We start from the raw sequence: 26,163 nt of genomic DNA, 5'->3' as shown, positions 1-26,163 counted from the left end.
TCCGAGATAGACTAAAAATCACATCGGTGCTCTTGGGATTCAGTGCTTCATCCTTGAGGCAATGTGTGTATTGCTTTTCGACTGGAAGAATGTGGCCAGTAAAACGATGCCTTGATCACACCAACCCTTTTATTCTTCTTTATGAGTGAGTCTTGCTGTGGATTTTTAAGGGTCGTGTCACGTCAGGCGTCTGGGACACAATGTCAGGTCACGTCATACGAGCACAGGTGAGACTTGTTTTGTGGTCTTCCTACAAGGTGTAGAAGGAAACATCATGTTCATTGAACAATAATAATAATAAGCTCTGTGCAATATTTAGATGGTGTGTATTGTGCAGACAAGGTGATCATTTCTCAATATTCCATGTTTGCAATCTTACACACTAAATAAATGCTGGGTTGTTTTTCTAACCCACTCGCTAGGTAGCTATGGATTTTGAGCAGGTTGGGCTACTTTTAACAAAGGTTGGATTTGAGCTGGAACTGGTTGCCATTTTAGCCCCTTTTGTTGCATAATGAAATTAAAGTACATTTAATGCATTGCTGCATGGCTCAGTGGGTAAACTCCCACATCAGGGTTTAGATCCCCCATCAGGGTGGACAACATAACCATGGAAAATGGGCGGGTTGTTTTTAGAAGGGAAGCTGGTGTAAAAACTATGGAGGAAAAATATAGGAAGGAAGAGGAAAAAATATATATAATAAAAAATTGAACAAAAAAATATAAATGGAAATAAAAATAACTATATATATATATATATATATATATATATATTTTTTTTTTTACCCATGGATTGAAATCTTAACCTAATGTACTGGGTCAAATCCTCAACCAAATGCGCTTGGTATGGTATGACTAACCCAGCAATGGCTCCTTCCCTTTGGGACCCAACGCTGGGTTAGCTATTTCACCCAATTTGAATTACTTTTGACCCAGCAGTTTTAAGCGTGTAAAGGTCTAAATCAAAGTCATCACATTTATTCATCTTTATTTTATGATGTATTTTACCTACATGTGCAACTATACAGTGGGTTGCTGTATTGATCGAATACATCATAATTTGCTTACGGTGTTGCAACAGTGACACTATTGATTAACTGAAACAACTTGTATACATGTACACAATTTAAGAACTCTCAAATCCTCTGTGAATAATCAATCTCTTATCAGTGTAATTCCTTTGCACTCGTCATGTTCCTCTTATAAATGTGTATTGTGTATATTGTGTTTCTATATCAAACCATCTGTTTGCTGCTCTCAGATCCAATGAAACTGTTACAATGAGCAGAAACTATGGTGTATATACGGTAGTCATACTCTAACAGCATATGGCTTATGGATGTGTTATTTCTCTGGCCAAAACTTGGATTTGAGCCAAAGGTTTTTGCCAAATTCTATTGAAACCATAGATTGAACACTTTGAACAGTTATTTGCTTCCTCTAATTTGCTTTTGTTTGTCCTCCCTGGCACTTCCACAAGGCAGAAGTAATTATCCGACAGTGAAAGGGGCCCCCAGGAATGCTGGCCCATGAGCGGCTGATTGCATCTTTCTGGGAAACATGTGTTTGTCACTGAGGCAAAATCGTTTACGGCCGCTCATGGTGGAATCCTGTTAGATATTCGGGCTTTGGTGATAGTGCACAGCTCCGATAGTTAGTTTGAAAGAGAAGTTATTTAAATTCTTAAAATATTGTTATGATGATAATTGGTAAATGGTTTCATAACATTTTCAAAAGTCTATAATAACAATGTAAATGCTTAAAAATGAATTAATATATGTTCTTGCTGTGCTAACTGAGGTGTCATTTCTGTGTTTGGTGGAAAGATGTAGGCATTTTCACCTTGTGTGTTTGCTAGTCTAATCCTCTTTGCAGAGTGTAACCACTCCTTTGTTCCGCAGTTCCTAGAAAGTAAACGTTGGCACTGATTCTGTACCCTTTTTGGACATGCTTAATACCACGCTAAAAGCGTTTGGTTATGCAACAAGCAACAGCCATATCAACCTTGAGATTTGAGTTGTTTAAGAAATCATATTGTTGTCCTTTGCATCACAACCTGCTTTTCTGTCTTACTGTTCTGTAATACAGGGGCATAATAACCAACTCATATTGCCCAGGACGTGACCAGTTAAACTTGCCTCCATGTGTTAAAATTGCCAGCCTCGAATGAATGAGGGCTGGCCCACTGGCTTGAGACTTAGCCGACCCCTAAAAACATTCTGATTTCAGCAAGAGGTGTGTAAATTTAGCCATCATGATTGATGTAATTGCTTGGGACAGTTTGATGAAAGCATGTCACAGATATGTTAAGACACCTTGAAATGGTGAGAAAAAAAATAGAAGATGGTAAATATATGTGCACTCAAATCTGTTTAAACCAGGTGTCTCCAACGTGATGCCTACAGGCATGCAGGTAGCCCACGAGGAACACTGAAGAAGTCTGTAAGCCTCTTCTAAAAATAGCTCACCATTTTTTTGTGTTGTTCTTTAAAAAAAAAAAAACTTACCAGTAAGCTGTATCCAATATTTGTTTTATATTCTTTTTAAATCATACAACACTGTTGTAAATTTGGAAATAATATTTGAAAAATAAAAATAGTTTAATAGTATTTTTTTTATAATTCGCAGTAGTATAAAGTCTGAAGAGCATACAGAGAGTGGTGATTTACTGATTGATCCACATATGGGAAAATATTATCTTAAAATTCTTACTATGATGCAGTGCAGCACAATACTGCACACAACAATGAACATAGTTAAGGTCTACCTCTCTGACTGCGTCAAAAGTGAGCATTTTTAAGTTTGTAAAAGAATAATATTTGACACAGTTCTTGTGTTGGATTACAATAACTTGTCAAAATGGTAATATTTCTCTGTTAAGGCCTGTCAAGCGTCAAGGTTATTATAGTTAGCAAATAATAATGAAATTAATAAAAACAAAATTGAAAAATCTTTTTCGTTAAGCAATAAAATAAGAGTGCTTTTAAAACTAACTGAAACTACAGGTTTAGTATTATTGTACAGCCATACAGAAAAAAGGTCGAGCAATGTTTTGGGAATTGTAGTTTACTTTACAGTATTACAGAATACTGTGACCTTGACAATCTGCACTTGAAAAATACTCCATATATCAAAATAACAAAAAAACTAACTAATACTATAACTATTAAACACGAAACTAACCTAAATTAAAACAAAGCATTTTCTAAATATATAAAAACTATGGTAATAATTCACAAACCTGCTCTCTAAATTAATTAAAACATTCAGAAATTTAAAAACATGTCAAAATAAAATAGAAAATATACAATAATTGAAAATCCCTAATTATAATAGCCCTGGTCATGAAATAATTGCAACTCTTTCCTGTTTCTGATGAGGCTATAAGAAGTAGCAGATGGGATGGGTTTGAGAGTTCACTGAGAATTTTTTTAAAGTCAATTTTCATTTATTGTTTGTCATATTAATGACAGCTTGATGCAGCTCACAGCTATCTGACAGAACAATCTCTGCTTCTTTAAGTCTTCAATGAGTGTAACTCATCATAGCAACAGAGTCCTGTCTGCGATGGTGAAGGTTATCCTCACTGAAAGGAGGACTGTACAACGACAGGATTATCCAGACGCTCTGCCCTGCACACTAACCCAAATCTCATCTGACTCTCTCTTCCTGCACTCAGCGCTTTTAAACGGCTACCAGACACACTGTTTCAATTCACATCTCATCAGCTGCACAGAAAGTGGCACACTTTTTTTTTTTTACGTGATCCACTAAAATGCTCTATTGAATCTTTTATTTTTTTCTGTCAAACAAAACATTCCATGAATTCAGATTATGCAATAATGCAAAACGGACAGTAAGATAAATTGTATATATTTTTGAATGTAAAAAGCGGACTTCAATCATATATTGTTCTTAAAAGCTATTATGATAATCAACAAGTTTGCCAATAGCATCCCAAATAGTCACTGGCCTATTTCACAAGCACTTTGACTAATGCATGCCTTCATTGTTCACGATGACACCGAGCCGTACATGCAGTCCGCTTCAGCGATTGTAGGGCGTAATGCACTTGATAATTTGTGGGATTATCTGACATTCAGTCTCATCATCATGAGGTGGGTTGGTAGAGATTGCAGCCAGTCTTTCATCTTAAAATGAGACAGGGTCATTTTATTTTGACAAGGTGAAGTATTCACGATGCCCTTCTTGTTCCGTTTGGCCATCAGAGAGTCGCGAGGTGGACATTGGGGGAAGGGAAGCGAGGGACAGATGGGACTGACACACGGTCGCTGTCAGCCTCCGCTTCTCACCACCCTCCCCGCGCAGATTCTGTCTAATCTGACCTGGTAGAATCGGGAGAGGGGTTGGGGGAGGGCGCTGGGCATTGGCCACCACCTCTCTTTCTTTTCTGGCAGCAGCCAACAGAGCCGCAGAGCCAAAGCACGCAGGATGTGGGGGGAAAAAAGAGGACTCTTTCCCCAGTGAGGCTGTCTCGAGGGAGCTGACGTGATCAGAAGTGGCACTCATGCTGAGGTTTCGATTACACAGAATGCAACCCAACTTGATTTATTGCTAATCCATCATAAGGAGAGCGCAGGCACAACCTGCTGCAGGACTGAGCCGCAATTTTATTTTATTTTTTAAGGTTATTATGTTTTTCTATCAAGAGTTTCAGGCCTGTTCTATTCTGGCGTCTTAAGATGTGACAGTGCGAACTTTGTAGACACTCTGAGGAAAATCGGTGTCGGGTGGAAATTCATGGCCAAATGCCGAGTCGTAGTGGGTGACCAAAAGCAATTTGGAGGCACAATGTCCGCCAACCAGGGCTTGAACCGTCGCAGTGTCTACAATTACTTCCTCAACATGGTGGCCTATCAGGTGAGAGCTGGTCAGAAGTAACAAAGCTGGCAGTGAATGTAGCTGCTCTTTTCAAAAGTTTGATCAAGTCCAGAATATGCAGTCAAGGTTTTGGATAATATTTTTAAATGACTGGTGTGGCATTATCCTAGAAGAACTTTAATGTTTTCCTTCATAATATGAAAGGAGTACTCTGAATAATATGTCATGTTTACAGTATATTTCCACATTAATGTCAAGCACTAAAGGCAGTCTGGTTAATGACATTTTATGAGAATAATTACAAATGTTTATGATCATGATTAAAAATAGATGGATGCGTTTCACTGTTTTTCAACATATAGTATATTTTCAAGATTTGTTCGTTTTTCAGATACAGAAGAGCAATCACTTTTCACACAATAATGACCAACAAGGCTTCATTAAAACTTGCGTGCAAGGACAGTAAAGTCAACATATGAGCAGGTAGTTATCTTCGCCATGCACACTCACAGAAATATTTCAAGCCTAACTTAAGAGTTATGGGTTTTTTTTACATGACAAATTCCCATTTACTTATTTTTTTTAAGATAATTTTAGCACAAACCTATCTAATAAACAATTGCTCTAAATTAATAATAATGAAAGCATTTATTTAAAACACATAAAGTATATTGTTTGAAGTGCATAATAAGCAGGTTTCCTATACACGATAAATATATTAATAAATATGACAAATATAAATAGATATAGATAAATATATATAATATACTATATGATATATATCTAATATATATAATATGATATAATATATATATATATAATAATATACAATAAATATATATAATATACTATATGATATATATCTAATATATATAATATGATATAATATAGATATATATATATATAATAATATACGATAAATATATAAATGTAGCCGCAAGTTGGCACAAGCCAGTGTCTTCTTGTGCCAGTCCCAAGCCCGGATAAATACAGTGTTGTGTCAGAAAGGGCATCCGACGTAAAACTTTGGCCAAATCAAACATGCGAATCAAATATAAGACCGGATCGGTCGAGACCCGGGTTAACAACGACCACCATCGGTGCTGTTGACCTAAACTGGGTGCTGGTGGAAACTGGACTACTGTTGGTCCAAGAAGGAGAGGAGAAAGGTGTGTTTGTAGGAAGTAAGAGAAGAGGAACACCAAGAGTCTAAGACTGAGAGTTTAAACTTTGAATGTTGGAACAATGACAGGAAAAGAGCTGGTTGACATTATGCAAAGGAGGAAGGTGGACATACTGTACTATGTGTTCGAGAGACCAGGTGGAAAGGGAGCAAAGCTAGAAGTTTAGGAGCAGGGTTCCAGTTGTTCTATCATGGTGTAGATAGGAAGAGAATAGAGATAGAGTGATGAGCCTGAAGCTAGGAATTAAAGGTATGATGGTCAATGTTCTTAGTGGGTAGGACCTGCGCTGGAGGAGAAGGAAAACTTTTGGTTGGACCTTGATGAAATGATGCAGAGCATCCCTAGAAGTGAGAGAGTTGTCATTGGTGCAGACTTCAATGGACACATTGGTGCAGGAAACAGAGATGATGAGGAGGTGATGGGCAAGTTTGGTATCCAGGAGAGGAACGCAGAAGGACAGATAGTGGTTGACTTTGCATAAAGAATGGAAATAGCTGTTGTGAATACTCTGTTCCAGAAGAGGCAGGAACATAGGGTGACCTACAAGAGTGGAAGTAGGAGTACACAGGTAGACTACATCTTGTGTAGTCTAATCTGCAGATCAGCGATTGCAAAGTAGTGGTAGGTGAGAGTGTAGCCAGACAGCATAGGATGGTAGTGTGTAGGATGACTCTGGTGGTGAGGAAGACAAAGACGGCAAAGGCAAAGCAGTGGATGAAATGGTGGAAGCTGAAAAAGAAAGAGTGTTGTGTGACTTTCAGGAAGGAGTTGAGACAATTACTCATGATTGTCAGTTGGTCAGGGGGTGCTTCCAGATGACTGGACAACTACAGCAAATGTGATCAGGGAGACAGGTAGAACAGTCCTTGGTGTGTCATTTGGAAGGAAAGGGGATAAGGAGACTTGGTGGTGGAATGAGGAGGTGCAGAAGTGGATCCAGAGAAAGAGGTTAGCTAAGAAGTGGGACACTGAGAGGACTGAAGAAAGTAGAAAGGAGTACAGGGAAATGCAGCGTAAGGTGAAAGTAGAAGTGGCAAAGGCCAAACAAAGGGTTTACAATGACTTGTATGCTAGGTTGGACAGTAAGGAGGGAGAGACTGATCTATACAGGTTGGCAAGGCAAAGAGACAGAGATGGAACAGACGTGCAGCAGGTTAGGGTAATAAAGGATAGGGATGGAAGTGTGTTGACAGATGCCTGTAGTGTGATGGGAAGAGTACTTTGAAGAGTTGATGAATGAGGAAAATGAGAGAGAACGAAGCGTAGAAGAGGTGACTGTTGTGGACCAGGAAGTAGCAAAGATTAGTAAGGGTGAAGTGGAAGAGGATGAAGAGTGGAAAGGCACTTGGTCCTGTGGAGGTATGGAAGTGTCTAGGAGAGGTAGCAGTATAATTTCTTACTGGGGTTTTCAACACGATCTTAGATAGTGAGAAGATGCCTGAGGAATGGAGGAGAAATGTGCCGGTGCCCATTTTTAAGAACAAGGGAGACGTGCAGTTGTGGCAACTACAGAGGAATAAAGCTGATGAGCCACACAATGAAGCGATGGGATAGAGTAGTTGAAGCTAGACTGAGGGCAGAGGTGAACATTTGTGAGCAGCAGTATGGTTTCATGCATCTGTATTTGCTTTGAGGGTGTTGATAGAAAAGTACAGAGAAGGTCAGAAGAAGCTGCATTGTGTCTTTGTAGATCTGGAGAAAGCTTATGACTGGGTGCCCAGAGAGGAACTGTGGTTTTGTATGAGGAAGTCTGGAGTGGCAGAGAAGTATGTTCAAATGGTGCAGGACATGTATGAGGACTGTAAGACAGTGGTGAGGTGGGCTGTAGGTGTGACGGCAGAGTTCAAAGTGGAGGTGGGACTACATCAGGGATCAACTCTGAGCCCCTTCTTGTTCAGTAATGGACAGGATGACAGACGAGGTTAGACAGGAATCTCCATGGAATATGATGTTTGCAGATGACATTGTGATCGGTAGTGAGAGCAGGGAACAGGTGGAGAAGAAGCTAGAGGCATTGAGGTTTGCCCTGGAAAGGAGGGGAATGAAGGTTAACTGTAGCAAGCGTCAACAGCGAGTATTTGTGTGTGAATGGGAGGGACCCAAGTGGAAGGGTGAGGTTACAGGGAGAAGAGACCAAGAAGGTGGAGTTTAAGTATTTAGGGTCAACAGTCCAGAGCAATGGAGAGTGTGGAAAAGAAGTGATGAAGCGTGTGCAGGCAGGCTGGAACGTGTGGAGAAAAGTGTCAGGTGTGATAGAAGAGTTTCAGCTCAAATGAAAGGAAAGGTTTATAAAACTGTGGTGAGACCAGCAATGGTGTTTGGTGTGGAGACAGTGCCACTGAGGAAAAGACAGGAGGCAGAGCTGGAGGTGGCAGAGATGAAGATGCTGAGGTTCTATTTGGGAGTGACCGAGATGGATAGAATCAGGAATGAGTACATCAGAGGGACAGTTAGAGGTTTTGGAGATAAAGTCAGAGAGGCCAGACTGAGATGGTTTGGACAGAGGAGAGATAGTCAGTATATTGGCAGAAGGATGCTGAATTTCCAAATGCCAGGCAGAAGGTCTAGAGGAAGGAGGTTTATGGATGTAGTTAAAGAGGACATGAAGGTAGTTGGTCGGAGAGCAGAGGATGTAGAGGACACGGTTAGATGGAGGCAACTGATTCGCTGTGGCGCTGAAGGGAAAAGCCGAAAGGAAAAGAAGAAGATACACAATAAATATATTGCTTTGTGAAAAACACTTATGTCCATTTTCCCATTCTTAATTTTTTCCCCCATTTATTAAATTATTTATTTATTTATTTTTTAAAAACATTTTTATGTTTTGGGGATGAAATTGAATGCAGACATCCCCAAAACGTAAAAATAAAAAAAGTAATCATACTTTATTAATTCTGTACATAAACCTGAGGTTTATGCATTTCAAATAAACAGGCTTTATTAGACTAATGAATATGTATCATATAAGTTTTATTTGGTAGGTTTGTGTTAAAATTATCTAAAAAAAAAAAAAAAAGTACATGGGAATTTACTATGTAGAAAAATTACATAAATCCTAAATTAGGCTTGAAATATTACTGTGAGTGCAAATGATACGTGGGCCCTGATCATTGCTTTGTCTCACAAAAAATGATAATACAATATCGTAGAGAAAGAGAGAGAGAGACTTATTCTATTTAACCATTCTCATATACAGTCGAGGAAGTGCACAACCGTCACCAAGTTTAAACACAATGACAGTGAAGCAGAATTCAAGATAATTTAGCACCCAGTGGCAAAAAACAAAATAAATCAGTGAAACATTGTTGCTAGCAGGCTTATTGCACACAAAACAAAGTTAAAAAAAGTTTTGAAGAATTCTTCAAACATGATTTTAAATCGTCAAATGTGAATACTTTTTGATTTACTTAGTCCTCTGTGTAATGAGCTACTTTTTAATTTATTTACGTTACTTTTAAATGTCATGAACTCGTCGGGGTCACCAATTGTGGAAATGCAGTAAATAAGATGAGGAGAAGGTGAGTCTTGTGTCTTTACTCTCTACAACAAAATTAATTGTTTACACAGTAAGCAGCAAGCTAGACTCCTTCAGACCTTTCAAGTCTATCATCCATTCGAAGCTGGAAACGTGACAGCTCCCTCCCTTCCATGAAAGCTACAGTTTTCTGGTGAATGTTTCTCAGTTATGGGTCACCACATTGAGATCAATGTGGGTTTGTTTGTAAGTCTTTTTAAAAGTTTTACTTTTAATTATGTGAAACACAATGAGTTACCTCATGTATGAAATGCATATACTGTAGATGCATATAAATAGAGGTACTAAGTAAAACAAGATACTAAAGGAGACTGGACATAAAACAATGTTGGCGCTTTTTCTGACACGTAAGTCAAACCCTAACCCTTTTGTCATTCCTAAACTTGAAGAGTGCTGAGAGGGACCCAATTCCAAATCCAGTAAGACCCACCAAAACATCAAATCATAATTCCGACTCACCATAGGATCAATAATTTTCAATTACTTAACAGTTTTCATAAGTGTGTTCCATACATATGCTATTTGCAAAGCAGTCAGCACAAATTGTGAGTAGAAAATAAAGAAAACTTCGTTTTTGATTCTTTTGCATAAATTCATTAATGCCATATCATTTATTTTTCATTATAATTACAATGTTGTTCTTTTTGCAGACAAAATATTTCATCCACAAAGACTTCAAAATAAGAATATTATTTTTGAATGCTTATATATTTGCTCTGTGGAAGTCACAGTGTTGAGGAATGAAAACATCAAATACTTTATATTTGTGTATGCGACAGTTCTTACAGAATGTGAAACATTTTATTTGGATTGGGTGAATTGGCAATTTTTCAAATTTAGGATTGCTGGATTAAAGAGGGCAGCGAAGGACAATCAATTGTTTGTTGGATGTCATATGTAATACAACGTATCCCCAAAAATGTTTTCCATCTAAAATCATGGAATGATGACCTACCTAGCCACACATCTACCACGATCCAATAATTTGACACCAGTACCCAATCGGAACTCTGTATTTATCCATTCCTCCTTTCCGTGATAAAGTAATGGATAATCTTCTCTGCCTTATCCATTAGATTATGACTGACACGTGATGTGTGTATCTGGACCCATTGCACTAACATGCTGTTATTGATCATACACTGTAGTGTATGGCTAGACACTTGCCTCGGGTTGCTGATTGTGCTATTTTCACTTTAAACAATTATTATTATATTATTATTGTATTGTAAACACTTATTATAACAATTATGGTTATTTTATTGTGGTATAACATAAGGGAAAAAATGCCAGTGATTTAACGATTTGCATTCATATATTTTCTATCCTGCTCGAAATATTGGGAAAGTTAATACATTGGACTGACCACCAGTCAGAATCAGGACTGAGATAGACAGCCATACTCACTTGCATTCATATCTATTAAAAAGGAAGTCAACCTCCATTTTTTAATATATTTTTTTTACAATAATGTTCTATGCAGCCCCACTAGTCTAAATATGGCATTCGGGTTAATATTATGTTAATGGAATATGAGTCCAGCCGTTTTTATCCATCTCAGAGAGCGGCCATTTTGCCACTTGCTGTCAACTGAAGATGACATCAATGTTGCTCAGGTCTCAGTTAACAACCAATCACATTGCAGCATCAGAAAACAGGTGAGCTGTGATTGGTCGTTACCTGAGCCCTTATCCCGAATATGCATTGGAAACTAGCGTTTTCACAACATTCCCCTTTCCTCGTCTGGTGTACCATTTCAAAACATAGCTTTTTTAGTCACGGATTCGACTTCTAACTTGTTTGTACAAGCGGCAATGGCACAAGTTCACAAGTTGTGCAAGTCAGTGAATAAGACTCTGTTTATTAAGCTCATCTTATCAGTGACTCTGAACAGTAACAGTTGCCTCTTTAGTGTGTCAGCCACACTAATTGATAATACAAAATTATTTAAATGTATATTTTTTTTGTCACATGCAACAGAGGGGATTGGGAAGCTCTGCCTCTCCTGCCTACCCTGACCACACATCATAGAAACCACCTCTTCAAAAAGAACAACTTCCCATTTCCAATCCTTTTTGCAACTGTAGATGAAGATCTTTCACGTATCTGTCCACTGATTGCTATTTTGTGTGTGTTTTCTCCTCTCCAGATATGCTGCTGCTGTGGGCCTGCTCCCTGTTCGCTCTGCTGTGCCTTCTGTCCTCCGGTCAAATCGTCCACCAGCACTCGGGTCATGTACACCATCTTCCACATCATGAGCTGCGCCGTCTCCTGCCTCATGCTGTCACGCACTGTCTCTGAGCTCGTCAGGGAAAATGTGAGTCTTGGGTGTGACCCTTGTGCGTTGTTCATCAATGTGACCCTTTAGTGCACACGAGTGATTCTCAATCAGCTATCATGGCCTTCACTATGAATGATTGTTTGGCAGGTTTGAAAATGATCCATAAACCAAAACTGGTTTCTTATCAGCAGAAAATTATAATAATTATTATTATTATTATGTATAAGTGCAGCATTGCATTGTATGCACTCAAAAGTAGCTACAATATTGTTATTATAGTTTTTTTATTCATGTAATTTACAATTCCATAGAACGGCTCTAGTATTAATATTTTGATGACGTTCTTAGCTACATAAATTTAATTTCTCTTTGTCAGGCAATGCTGATCTTTAAAATTTTGTACAGCTCTTGTTTTCATAGTTTGGAGGGGAGGTACTTAAAGGCATACTTGACTCATTGAGACATTTTCAGCAGTAAAAAGTTTATATTTTGTCCTGCATGAATTTGATAACTTAATTATTTTTCATGTACAATTAATATCTTTAAAAACAAAATTTTCCACTTCCTATCGACTGAAGATGACATCACCTTTGCTGAGGAAGTAACTAACGACCAATCATGGCTCACCTGTTTTCTGGGTTTGGTCAGCAATCTGAACCATGATTGGTCGTTACCTACTTTCTCAGCACAGGTGATGTCATCTTTAGTCGACAGCAAGTAGAAAAAATTGTTTTTAAAGGTATTAATTGTACATGAAAAATAATGAAGTTGTCAAACTCATTCTGGGCAAAATATTAACTTTTTACTGCTGAAAATGGCTCAATGAGTCAAGTATTCCTTTATTATTCCTCCTGTTATTTTTTGCTTTTCCATTGATATATATATATATATATATATATATATATATATATATATATATATATATATATATATATATATGAAAAGTGGTATTGAACATCCCAAAATGATTCTAGAAAATGATTTTTCTAGGTCTTGTAAATGAGGTCTAAAGACATTTTGAATGACATGTTATTGGGCTATATGTGAAAAGAAAGCCTGTTGGGGAATCCCTAGTTGTTTTGTTTTCACACTGACGTCAGCCTCAAGAGAAAAGAGGGCAAGAAACAGAAGATGGAACAGAATGTTAATTGCCTTTAAGCCTTTGACTAACAATTGTGCAAGTTTTTGTGTGTGTTTTATTCAGGGTGCTTTCTATTTGAATCAGTATCCACCACATGCAAGACTGTGGCAATGTGCTTATGGAGAGGGGGTGGACTGTTTGTGTTTGTTTCAGGTGCCTTTCTTTAACATGGTGTGTGATCAGGCGCATGGTGGAGGTCATTGTGAGATGCTTGTCGGCTACTCAGCAGTCTACAGAGTCTGCTTTGGCACGTCCTGCTTCTACCTAATGATGGCCATCTTCCTTGTAGATGTCAAGTCTAGTCAGGACTTCAGAGCTCTCATACACAATGGGTCAGTAATGCAAATATGACTCCTAAAAATGTTTTTTTTTTTTAAAGGAAAGAAATGATATGTTGTTAATTTAACTGGACCAAACACTTTTAATATGAGTACTGTAAATATATAAAGGTAATGTCTTAAACGAAAAGAGACAATATAGTCAAATTTATTGATTGTTCAGGTACCCTAGAAAATTAGGAATTGAGGAAGTTTGTAGTCTTGCTGCTCTCAACCTGCTGTGAATTTTAACAGCACGTTGTCAGATTTTGAACCTCGTTAGCCGTAAAAGGTGTGCTTTACTACAGTCTATAAGTGGAAAGGGTTTGTCTCTGCTGTTCACCTGACCTCCAGCTGGGCTATTTTAAACGCTTTGTTGTCACACTTTCCTCACCCTCCTGGTCGATTAGAGCTGTGACGTGCTTGGGATTAGGTTTTGACATGCTGAGTTGCTGGCCGTCTCTGCCGTTAATCTGCTCAGAGTACGAGCCTTATCTGGGCCCTGATGAAAGATTTCAGGTTCTTTGGCAAAGGTTATGGAGCACATAATGGGCTACTAGGGGTAATGACCTAGTGCCCTGACAGCAACTTTTCAACAGGAAAAAAAAAGAAGAAGAATCATGCGAATGCAGTGTTTTCATACGCAAACCTTTATTCATTACACTGAAGGTTCAATCTGTAATTATGTTATACAATAAATGTTGTATCAATATTAAATAATTCTAATATATAAAAAATATTTCATGTTTAAATCAAAGCAGTTGGTTCAGTTGTAAAATGTCAGTGTATAAAAATAATAATAATAACAAAACAAAAAAAGAGGGTATAGAAAATTGTGCTCCATAAAAATTTGAAGACCAGCACACACACATATTGTATTTAGGGGTTGAGTGTCCTTTTAAGATTTTTCAATTTGTCAAGGATGTAGTAAATTCTTTATAAATAATGAGTAAACACTAGTAGTATTTTCTTTCTACATAATGCAGACTCACTATTAAGCCATTACTGCTTGATTTTGTGATAACCTGTTCTGTTAAATGTATTATAAAACCTTGTTGAGTTTGTACCCTTTATACCTGGTTAATTTCTTCTTCTTCTTCTTTTTCTCCTTCTTCTTCTTCTTATTATTGGGATAGATAGAGCAGAATCAAGGCAATAAAATAAAAAAGCCCTTTATTCCCTTGTGTAAATCACATCGATTAACTTGTAGATGAACGTTTTTGTTTTCTTTATTTTACCACCCAGTTTCTGGTTCCTGAAACTTATCACCTTGCTTGGGATGTGTGCTGCTGCCTTCTTCATCCCAACAGAATCATTCCTCCATGGTGAGAAAAGAATTGTAATGTGCCTCCTTTTCATTCCGGCTAGAGGGCAGCAAAGGATAGCCTTAGTAGTGAATTGATACTGATTGTGTCGTGGATACCTCCGTGACCTTGTCAAAAAGTTATGCTGCATGATAGTTTTCTCTTTTTCCCTCATATTCAGCTTGGCATTACGTTGGTGTGGTGGGAGGATTTGCCTTCATCCTCATCCAACTTATCCTCATTACAGCTTTTGCACATACCTGGAACAAAAACTGGTGAGTATGAAGTTCATTGTGAAAAGTATGGGGAGCAAATGAACAAACATACTACTCCAGCATACACACACGGACATTTTAGATTAATGATTAGCTTAATGGTGTTCAAACTACGGCCCGGGGGCCATTTATTGACCACCATATAATTTTCAGAAGCCATGTAATGCACTAAAAAGGGCTTTTGGGCAGAAAAAAATAGTTGCCACTACTAATAATAAATGTTGTAGCCTCTCTAGATATGCAAAGAAACGAATAAAACAATAACACAATTCATCGTAACTAAGGTGAATAGAGGTAAATTTATTTTTAGAAGCAAACTTCCTGTTCTGTGTTAAGATCTGATCTGTGAACAAACACATTAATGATCAAGTCACTGTTTTACTACAGCTTGCTCTTGTTTTGGTTCTGAGTGTGGAGATTCAGCTGCAATCAGTGCAGGGCGGATCTAGTCCAGTTGCGTATTGGACCACCCTAAAATCTTCAAAAATCCTAAACTATTTGACTAAATCACCTTTAACAGAACGCTGTTATATAGCAATTTTTCAAAATAACTGGACAAAATTAAGGTACAAGAATTTTTAGAGTGGCCTCTTTATCCTTCCATTTTGCCCGTATGAGGCCCTCAAACAAAAAGATTTGGACACCGCTTGTTTAGAATCTTCAAGGCTCCTAACTGTTAAATGAATACAGTCAATCTAAAAATTGTCTTTACAATAAAATGTTGTATGTGCCGCCCCTGGTTAATATCGTGTTTGTGAAATATAAGTTAAGCAGCAGAATCCACCTGTTTCTATCCATCTCAAGGCGCAGCAATTTGGTCACTTGCTGTCATCTGAAAATGACATTACAGTTGCTCAGGGTTCAGATAACGACCAATCATGACATGGCTTCAGAAAACAGGTGAGCTGTGATTGGTTGTCGACTGAGCCCTGAGCAACTCTAATGTCAGCTGCCATGTGTAGATTAGTGGGGCTACATTGAACATATTATTGTAAAGATAATTTTGGGGTTGACTTCCCCTTTAAAACTTCAAGCATCCAATCTATCAAACATCAAACAAGAGTCAGTGGCAAGACCAAATTAATCTTTTTGACATTGGCAGAGAAAATCTGACAATTTGTACAACCCACATACTCAGCTGCTGCTCATCCCACAATTGCATGTTGCTTACAAATGTGGCACCATTTCAAAGGGCAATAGACAGGCTTTGTTACGACAAAGAAATAATCTCACAGTGCTATGTTTAGAAGGCCACGACTCTTTTGTTCTCCATTCAGCTGGCAGCCTGCCTCAGATGCTATTTACTGTGTCCCACTCTTGCTGTTTGTCTGTCCTCCATACCAAGTCACATCTGCGGTGACACGGCGCTGCTAAGAGGATTTTTCTATTTAGGACTTTTCCCAAGGCATACCCTCACATAGCCACAATTTTCCCATTCAAACTAAGCCATTAAAAAGGCACTGCACACCAACCTGGACAGTCACGTTCGAGATGATGTATGCTCAAAAGCAATCTGCCATTCTGAGGTGACCATAGCAACATTGTTTTTGTTAGAAGTGACTGTTCTATGGAAAAGATTTTAGGGTTTTATGTCTGGTTTATTAAATATTAGGGATGTAACGATATTCAAACATCACAATAGAATATTATCATGATATGAAGCTCACGATATGATAATTATCACGATATTGTGGGGAGGTTGGCGAAAAAAAGGTCACAATATTGTAAAAAAGAGCTCGTACTAAAAAACCCACATGCATTTTATGAAAAAAACCCAACTCATCCTTGATTGATAAACTATTAGTTCTGTGATGTACATTTAAAGCCATCTTTTACCTCAACTATTCTCTATCCTGCTTTTAGGCTTACTGGAGCCGCAGAAAATAAACGTTGGTATTTGGCGGTGATGTGCGCCACCCTTTTCTTTTACACCATCGCCACGATGGCCTTCACCTTCATGTACAAATACTACACACACCCCATCGCCTGCCAATTCAACAAGGCCCTGCTGTGGATCAACTTGGGACTCTGCTGCCTCATGTCCTTCATTGCCATCACACCCTGCGTAAAACAGAGTGAGTCTGTGAAATACACTTGTTCGTCTGTCATCGACTCACAGTCGCTAAATAACACTCTGGCCATCTCCAGCTATGCAAACATGCCCTCCACTGAAACTACTGCCGCTGCAGATAATAATAATTAGATGAAGGCTAATATTATCTGTTTTTCTCTTGAAAAACACAGCAGGCTTGTTGTACCTGAATGTGTTGGATTTAAAGGGGAAGTCAACCCAAGATTTGTCTGCACAATAATATTATATATTCTATGCAGCCCCACTAGTCTAAACATGGCATTCTGATTAATATTAAGTTTGTGGAATACAGTGTTGTACCTGAACGAGGTCAATGAACGAAAGTTCATGAAATCAGATTTGGGGCGAATGTGAGCTGAACATTGTGTATTTTTGCTACGTGAACTTTTCTGAGAACAAGTAAGTTCCTTCTGGGGCCAATGAATGGTTGAACTATGAACTAGTTTATTTTTGGACCGATTAACTTACTGGTAGTTAAAAACAGTTCAATTATTAACTATGAACTGAACTAGTTCTAGTTCTAGTTCACTCATAAAATTTGTGAGCTGAACTTTGAACTAGTTCATGTAGAATGAACTTTTATGAATTAAGCAGCAAAATCCACCTGTTTTGATCCATCTCAGGGGGCGGCCATTTTGACCATTTGCAGTTGACTGGAAATGACATCACAGTTGCTCAGGTCTCAACTTGCACACGTCACATGACCAAACTCAGAAAACAGGTGACACGTCATTGGACGTTACCTGAGCCAAAAAAGGAAAAATGGCCGCCCCCTGAGATGGGGAAAAAAAAAGACCGTTTTAGCTGCTTAGTTCCACAAATACAATATTAATCGCAATGCTGTGTTTACAATAGAGGGGTCGCATAGAACACACTATTGTAAATAGTTTTTGGGGGTTGACTTCGCCTTTAAAGAACAGTTGCCATGAAACTTTCATCTTCAATAGTTTTGTCATTAAAAAATGTTAGATGAAAAAATGCTTCGCTTTTAAATGGCTTAACAATATGATTTAACTATATTGTAAACAAACATTTATTTTAGGAGTATCCCACAGTGTTAATTCTCGACTAAAAATATTTTTTTTCGATGGATTATGGCATTGTGGTTTTTTTTTTTGCTAACTTTTGCGACGATGAGAACAATGTCAAAATACACACATTTTATACCTAAATTATTTTTAACTTTAATGTACCTGTTCTCAGCATTGTGTTTGTTACAAAAAAATTGGAATTTGTTACAGTTACTAGTTACTTCATTTTAAAGATAATTCAATTACTCTGATGATTACTTAAAAAGTAATGCGTTACTATTAAAAATAGCTCTTTAGTTACTTAAAAAAAAAGAACATACACTGTTCCTTTATGCTCAACTAAAGTAAAGTAGCCTAATGAGCGTATTTCCATGTCGAGAAAGTTGTGTTGCGCTCGCCTTGATTCTCCATTCTGCCGAATCCAATACCCGCCCACAATGCGTCTTCTACGTTAGCACGACTGTGGTAATCCATTGTAAACAGGAAGTAGAACAGTACACAGCAGCCATCCATTCATTATTTAATTCTGAACCACTTATCCTCACGAGTGTTGCACAATTAAATTATTAAATAAAATACATTTTCAAGTAACTGACTAAAGGTAATGTGTTAGCGTATTGGTTATTGTAAAAAGTAACTAAGTTCCAGTAACGCGTTACTAGTAACTAGTTACTGCCCAACACTGCCAGTTGTTGATGCTTTATGTCTTTGCAGAACAACCACGATCAGGGCTTCTTCAGGCCTCCATCATCAGCTGTTATGTTATGTATCTCACTTTTTCTGCATTGTCCAGTCGCCCTCCTGAAAAAGGTGAGATCAAGTGATATGAGGAAGAGAAGAATAATTATTTCTATTCATCACAAGTTCACGCACTGCATGATGAGTCACAAAATTTGTCTTCTGCTTTCATTCATATGTGAATGCAGCAAAGACGCACAACTAATAGATCCAATGCCTTGCTCAAGGACATCACAGGTGGAGTGCTTTCATGTTGCATTCAGGGGTACTGTCAGGATTATCAAAAACTAGGAATGTTCATTAGCACTTTTTTCCGGTACGAGTACTCAACTCTTCAGTAGTCACAGATACCAAGTACCAATACCACTAGCACTTTTGATACATAAAAAAATCCCCCCCCAAAACAATAACAGATCATTTTAAAGAAAGATGCCAATATAGCATTTTTACAAACAAAAAATCATGAAATTAATAGCCATTTTCTATCCTTCTAATATTTACTTTCTAGTTCTCGGTCAGTCCATATATTTGAGACGTTAGTGAAACTTCTTGTCAGAGGCCCCTTTTCCAAGGTGGCATGCACATAGGTGTTCACACACAAGCACATATACACGTACAGATAATCTGAGATGAAATGTGCTCTGACACGCATGCTGAACTGGTGGCCTGTGGCGAGACTCGACTGACGGATATTTGTTTCGCATTCCACTTGAATCCATTGACAACATAATAACAGAGGCACAAAACTCATTACATGCTGGATAAAAACTGCAATTAGTCGGCTTCATGCAGGTGAACAAAGCTCAGCTTTAGCAAAAGAAACAGAAAAAAAAAACTTTTTAACATTTAGCTTTACTCTCAAAGTCCAACATTTCCATTTTCCTGACCTTTACAACAGTATATTTATACTTACTGTATATATACATTAACCAAAGTCGTCCATCGCTGTTATTGACTCAGTTCTTTGTTCCCCTGTCTGTCCCCGGAAGGCTTATTGTGCTCCATGACTAAACACACACACACACACACACACGCACGCACACACACACACACACACACACACACACACACACACACACACACACATGCACACACACAACCTTAACATAACTGCAACAACCATATATGGACTTATTTTTTAAATCCCCCACCAGAAAGAAGTAACCACAATGAAGTTACCATTTGGATACCTGACACGCATGCATGCACAAATAAGACAGACATGAATATTTTACATTTTTATATTTTGAACAACTACTGTGAAATAGAGTATACGACAACATACTATGTATGTATGTATGTATGTACTGTTTTTTTTTTTCAGTTTCATGCTGTGCCCCCCCTTTAAACGTAGCAGAGGTTGAGTCAAAATCAACAAGCTTCCCATTCTTTCTCCCTCATTGTTATTTTTACAAAGTATCTTCCTTGCACGGGTTATGCCAGTGAACACAAATTGCTTGCATGTTTTACATGATACCAAGGCTTTGAAACCTGCAGCTCTGGAGCTACATGTAGCTCTCTCCTGTGGCTCCCTAGGGATCGCAAAAAAAAATAGTAGAAATTAATATATATATTTTTTAAATATTTATTTATTTATTTTTAGATAAAACATTATTTGAATGAATTAACAATTGTGATTTAAAACAATGGATAACTAAATAATATTATGATATATATATTGATAAGTTGTCAGAAAGAGACAAAAGGTAGATGAAAAAGTTTTTAAAAATACCTAAAATGTAAAAAAAAATAAAATGACTAAAAAGGAAGAAGAGAAACATAAAATTACCTTATACAGTTATCTCCACAAATTTGCACAAAAAAAGGTCAGAAAATGTATTTTAAAAATGGCAGAAAAGAAAATGTTCAAAAAGTAACCATAAAATGTACAAAAACAAAAAAAGGCAGAAAATTATCATATAATGTCCATAAAATTCCCATAAAATGTCCCAAAAAAAGGAAGAAGATGCAGAAAATTACCATAATATGTGCATAAAATTGACAAAAATTTCAGACATTTGACAGAAATATAAGAAAAACAAGAGCGTGATAAATTACCAAAAAATAAATAAATCCAAAAACAGAAGCTGAACGGGAGAAGAAATTTAATCTCAAAGTATTGGATGCGGCCTTTTTTTCTGTGATGGTGCAGCTCTAATTAGCTCTTGGGCCCTCAGTACATTAGACTAACACCAACGCACCGTTTCGTTCATCACAATGTTCAAAGGCTCCAGACAGATTGTCTGTTATTTATTTGGCCTAAAATAGCTCTTTTGACAGGAAAGGTTGCTGACTCCTGGTCAATACAGATGATTGTGATACTGAGAAACATTTGTTTCTTTAAAATACATTATATAATGGTACATTTTAATCTGATATTTCCCAGGTCAAAAACTCTAAAAAGTATCCAAAAGCCTCTTTATGAGGCGCCATACTTACTGTATACCGTCTGTGTTCCTCTGTGTATTAGTTGTGTATCAAGGCATGAACATGACAGTATGTTACCCAAGCGTGGGGCAAGATGGGATCCAGAATGAGGGCAATGCTGTGGCAATAATCGGAGCTGCAATCATGTACTGCTGTGTTCTTTTTGCATGGTAAGGACACGTCATACACATGGATCCGTTCCCATGATATCATACAAGACTGCACGAAAAGTACAGAGGATTACATGTTAAGCATAAATGTGTTCTGTTTCCTCAGCAATGAAGCATCCTACCTTGCAGAGGTATTTGGCCCATTTTGGATGATTAAAGTTTACCGTTATGAGTTCCAGAAAGCCACCTGCTGTTTCTGCTGCCCTGAGGAAGAGGAAGGTTTGTATGATGGCGGTTATCATCCCTCATCATTGCAACAGTCGGAAGCAATCGTAGATTGTACAGGAGATTGCTGAATATCATCAAACGTTTCTATTTTGATGTTTTCTGCTTTGTGGCTTGGTTCATCATGTCCCTTTGGCTTCTTTCCATCGTTTTTCAGTCGAGGAAGAGTTTGTGATTGATGATGACAACAAGGGCTGTCAGAAGGTTATTCATAATGAGACGCAGAGAGTGGCCTACAGCTACTTCTTCTTCCATTTCGTCTTCTTCTTGGCCTCACTTTATGTCATGATGACCCTCACCAACTGGTTCAGGTCAGTCAATGACAGCTTTGCTTTGCCGGTCAACATTCACCATACATAAAGTGCGGATTTACTGTGCCGAAGTTTAGTCCTTGCACGTAATCTCTCACATTATCGAAATGTGCCTCAATCTTGAAAAATTTTGTTGTTTGAAGGTTTATTTGCAAGACTTTCTCAAACTAACCATCACAGACGTACATTGTCTTAATACATTTGACAGGTTATCAATGTGCTAGGTAACAATTCCAATATGTATGTGGTAATATATGAACTCATTCACTGCCATTGACGGTTATAAACGTCAATTTTTTTTTCTATTAGTTTAACGTTTTTTTCTTCTTTTGTTAGCAAGAGTATGAAGACCTAGATTTTTTTTTATTGCACATTCAGAACAGATATAACATTTGTGGTTAATCGTGAGTTAACTATTGAAGTAGAAGATTAATTACAATAAAAAAATTTAATCGCCTGACGCCCATAATTTTTTAACAATCATCTCGTCAGACGATTACAATTTTTAATTGTAATTAATCGCATGACTTCACTAGTTAACTCACGATTAATCAGAAATTTTATATCAGTTCTAAATGTACAATAAAAAATGTTTTCCTAGGTTTTCATACTCTTGTTACGAGGATTTTTATTTTAACTAATAAAAATATTTCAAATAAATTTTTGACGTTTTAGCCGTCAATGGCAGTGAATGAGTTAATGTTAAGAACATTTCCAGTTATTTAAAGCTACACTTTGCCTCAAAATATCTTTACAATACCCTTTTTATTTGACCATTTATAACTGAAACATTTTTCACCTTAGCTGTTCATAATGGGAACTCCTACTAGCCTCTGGCCAATAGTTTTCAGACTAAATTCAGGTTCGAATTTCCCACCCTCTGTCTGCGGATGTGACGTCATTAAACAAAATTTAATTTTCTGCGTTCAGTAACTTTTAGATAACAATATCTATCAACTTGTACTGTAAATGGGGAAATGAGCCTTTGTCACTGCTCTGTATTGTTGCAGCCAAACACTACCCAGTAATTTACTATTTCATCAAAGTTAAGTTTATCCATCCAACATCCAACACTCTATTAGCACCAGAACAAAACAATGTGTAGACCTCCAACATGGCGGCCGCATTCATGGCCAAAGGTGCGTTACATCATGGGAAAATGTATCTATACTATACCTGTCATCATGAGCAAGTCTAACATCGCTAGGAAATCATTTTGGATGATGAATGTTCATGGTATTGTGTTGCTTTTAGAAAATATAAATCTTTTTTAAGACTTGTAGTTGACTGTTTGCTGGAAACTATCAATACACGGCAGCCATATTGTGTAAAACCTGAAAAAAAAGTATGTAAAACGTGTTATCCGTATCGTCAGGGCTGGACTGGCACAAATAATCGGCCCTGGAATTTTGACTTAGGCCCGCTGGCCCAGCCCAATTTCTGACCACCCTTGGCTACCATCTTGATTGGTTCAGTTCGCTCTCTATATTGTAAATTGTTTAATTGGCTGCTCCCTCTAAATTGTGGGCTGGTCTCTTGGGGTGAAATGGAGGAAATAATATTACAATGCACCTTCTGTCAAAATGATTTGAAGATGTCACTTCCTGGCCCACCCCATTCACTTCCGGTCTAAGTCCCGCCTCCTCCCGCCTCTTTTGGAATCTTGTCAAAATGACATCATCCGTCTATTTCTAAGACATTTTGGGACATATTCAAACATGTCCTGACTTGTTCTGGATCACCGGAAGTGTGATGTCCAAATTTGGGTTTAGGGGGCGGGGTCTATCCCAGGAGAGCCCAGGACATGTTGGGGCATGTTCACAGCCACCGGAAGTGAGATGTCATAGGAAGTCCAAATATGGCCAGTCCAGTCCTGCGCATAATGCCACACTATTTTGTCATATAAAAAGCAAAATGTGATTTCAGAGCTAGCTTTTATGTTGCTAAAGCTTCAAACGCGTTGCCTCCTCCAGCTATGAGTCGGCAGTGCTGGAGACCACCTTCACCCACGGGAGCTGGTCGACTTTCTGGGTGAAGATGTCCTCGTGCTGGGCCTGCGTGATCCTCTACCTCTGGCTGCTGCTGGCCCCCTTGTGCAGCTGCCAAAATGATTCCAGACCGCGCCGATCTCGCATCAAACGACGCTCGCCGTCCTCCCGTCACGTCACCGTCAGCGTCTGACAGGCAGCATGGAGGTCACGTCACGTGAGGCCATTCCTCTTCAGGGACGCCCCGTCGAGGTGTCGGATGGAGGTCATGTGGTTCACAGGTCAGAGACTCACGTTGCTGTGAGACCGTCTAATCGAGGGGCCAATATGACTGATGTCACAGACTTAATGAAGATTTGACTGTATGGATTGCCAAAGTGAACAGAAGTGGTGAACTGCCACTGATGGACGATACAGTGAATGGGTGCACACGTTTTGTCACTTGAAGAGAATTTCTGCAAGATTTGGCTACTGTTACATCACTTTTGTCTTTTTCAAAAGACAATGTTATTGCATTTTTTCTTGGAGCCAGAAGTAAGACATTTGAGGTCCGGTCCTGGCTGATGTCATGCAGACAGATGGCATATGTACAGATGTTTACTTTACTTTTGGTTTTGTTTTTAAAGACGACTGGACATAAAATTTGAGATCAACCATTTTCTACACTTTACATGTTAACATGTTTTCAAGTATGTCAATCACTGAGACACGATGAATGCACTCATTTTAAATGCTGCTTCAATCAAGCGAGACACATTCCAATTATGCTTTTTTTTCTTTTCATTTTGTCTAAAATACTACTAATAAAAAACAGATAATACACAATTATTATTCACATGTTGCTACTCTGACTATATGAACAGGCCATTCAATATTACTGCTTATTTCAACTGGAATCCAATATTTAAAAAAAAAAACATGTGTCATGCTGGGAATAACATCTGCTGTCTTTGCTACGTCGTAATGTTACACTGCTTGTGTCCAGAGTAGTGCACATTAGCACCTATCACTGACTCTCTGCTTCATGTAATTGAACACCTGCTAATAATAACAATCCAATTAATACGTTTAGTTTCAGTGTGCTAATATGTGCATGCCCATAGAGTGTCATATTTACAATTCAAATTAAGTAATGACAGAGACACTTAAAAGCATCAGTAGGGGACATGTATGCCGCTATAGCTCCACCTGCAGTTGTAAGGTGGAATTACAACTTATGAACATAGCAAGAAGCATTTGTTCACAAAATTTGTCTGCTTTGGTCAGAAGCTCAAGAAGTCATTTAATATAAATACTAAACACTAACACAAATTGTGTGCTTTCTAACTTTTTGTTGGTATATTGTAAATGTTATCCACTCACTCACATCTCATTATCACAAAACAAAATCCCACTTTGGACTATAATGCTGAATGTTCACATTTTTACAACAAATAATTGCAAAACAATGTTGTATGGCCAAAAGCCAAAGTTGTTTTGTGTTACAAATAGGCTTATAATCATCTTTGCATCATCTCAAAAATTACAGAATGATAAGGCAGCTAAAAATGTGAGAAAATATGAATACATATGCAATGAAGGTGACTGTTTGTGGTGCATATAAGTTCTAAGATATCTTTCACGTCCTGTGTATGACCGCTGATCAGTTCACTCTTTAGTCTCCGGCTTCCCGGGTGGAGACTCACAAAAGGATAACTGTAATTTAAAAATGGATGGATGCAAATGTGTTTTTGTTTACATTAAATTTGTGTTTTTGCTACCCCGTTTATACAAATCCAGCCAGCAGTGCTAAATGAAAATATGTTCAGAAAGGATAGAAGCTTTCTGCCTCCTGCCTTTACAGGTAGTCAATGAAACTTTGTTATCCCATTTGTGAAATTTTGGGAAGAATTATGCCCAATCCCTGTGTGCTTGGGCAATGCAGTACTGCAGTACTACTACAATGCACATCAATAGTAGATGTAGCAGTGTGCTTAATTTCCATACATTACCTGGTGAATTCTTCTGAGAACAAATTACTGTTGAAATACTGAGAGGGAGTGTGTTGTGAACTAAAGTACTTCTTACCCCAAATGAACATTCCTTTTGAGGTTGATCGGTGTGTCACACGTCACACTGCTACTGAAGGGAGCCCCGCCCAGCCTGTCTGTGATGACTTGCTTAGAGTTGATGAACAGCAGTGGTTCAGTCTTGTTGTAGCGTTGATGCTATTTTTCTTTTGTTTTTGTTTTTAAAATACAATGTTTTCTTGCAAATCATGTGTCCTCTGTTTTATTTGTCTAATAAACAGCAGTCAATATTA

General features: G+C 37.9%; 1 protein-coding gene across 2 annotated transcripts; it reads left to right on the top strand.

Moving 5' to 3' along the window:
• The first annotated feature begins 25 nt into the window (after window positions 1–25).
• On the top strand, window positions 26–26,163 carry serinc4 (serine incorporator 4). Of its 2 annotated transcripts, none has more exons than XM_077564715.1 (11): window positions 26–227; window positions 11,711–11,878; window positions 13,137–13,315; window positions 14,546–14,625; window positions 14,786–14,879; window positions 16,743–16,954; window positions 18,717–18,812; window positions 21,211–21,337; window positions 21,444–21,556; window positions 21,720–21,873; window positions 23,847–26,163. In XM_077564715.1, exons 1-11 carry the CDS (start codon window positions 201–203, stop codon window positions 24,052–24,054), a joined length of 1,458 nt encoding a protein of 485 aa, XP_077420841.1. In that variant the 5' UTR covers window positions 26–200; the 3' UTR covers window positions 24,055–26,163. The 2 variants fall into 2 exon arrangements, with proteins under 2 accessions (XP_077420841.1, XP_077420840.1); XM_077564714.1 differs by lacking the exon at window positions 26–227 and adding an exon at window positions 4,392–4,881.

The sequence above is a fragment of the Vanacampus margaritifer genome, chromosome 4 (genome assembly GCF_051991255.1).
Source record: "Vanacampus margaritifer isolate UIUO_Vmar chromosome 4, RoL_Vmar_1.0, whole genome shotgun sequence".
In the NCBI taxonomy this organism is placed as follows: Eukaryota; Metazoa; Chordata; class Actinopteri; order Syngnathiformes; family Syngnathidae; genus Vanacampus; species Vanacampus margaritifer.
Note: the sequence above shows the minus strand (reverse complement) of the source record. Positions and strands in the feature narration are given on the sequence as shown.

Coding starts and splice junctions, on each gene's coding strand:
- serinc4 (XM_077564714.1), top strand. CDS start 4,762: ATGGCCAAATGCCGAGTCGTAGTGGGTGACCAAAAGCAATTTGGAGGC. Junction 18,813..21,210: donor CAGTCGCCCTCCTGAAAAAG/GTGAGATCAAGT, acceptor TCTGTGTATTAG/TTGTGTATCAAGGCATGAAC. Junction 21,338..21,443: donor TGCTGTGTTCTTTTTGCATG/GTAAGGACACGT, acceptor CTGTTTCCTCAG/CAATGAAGCATCCTACCTTG.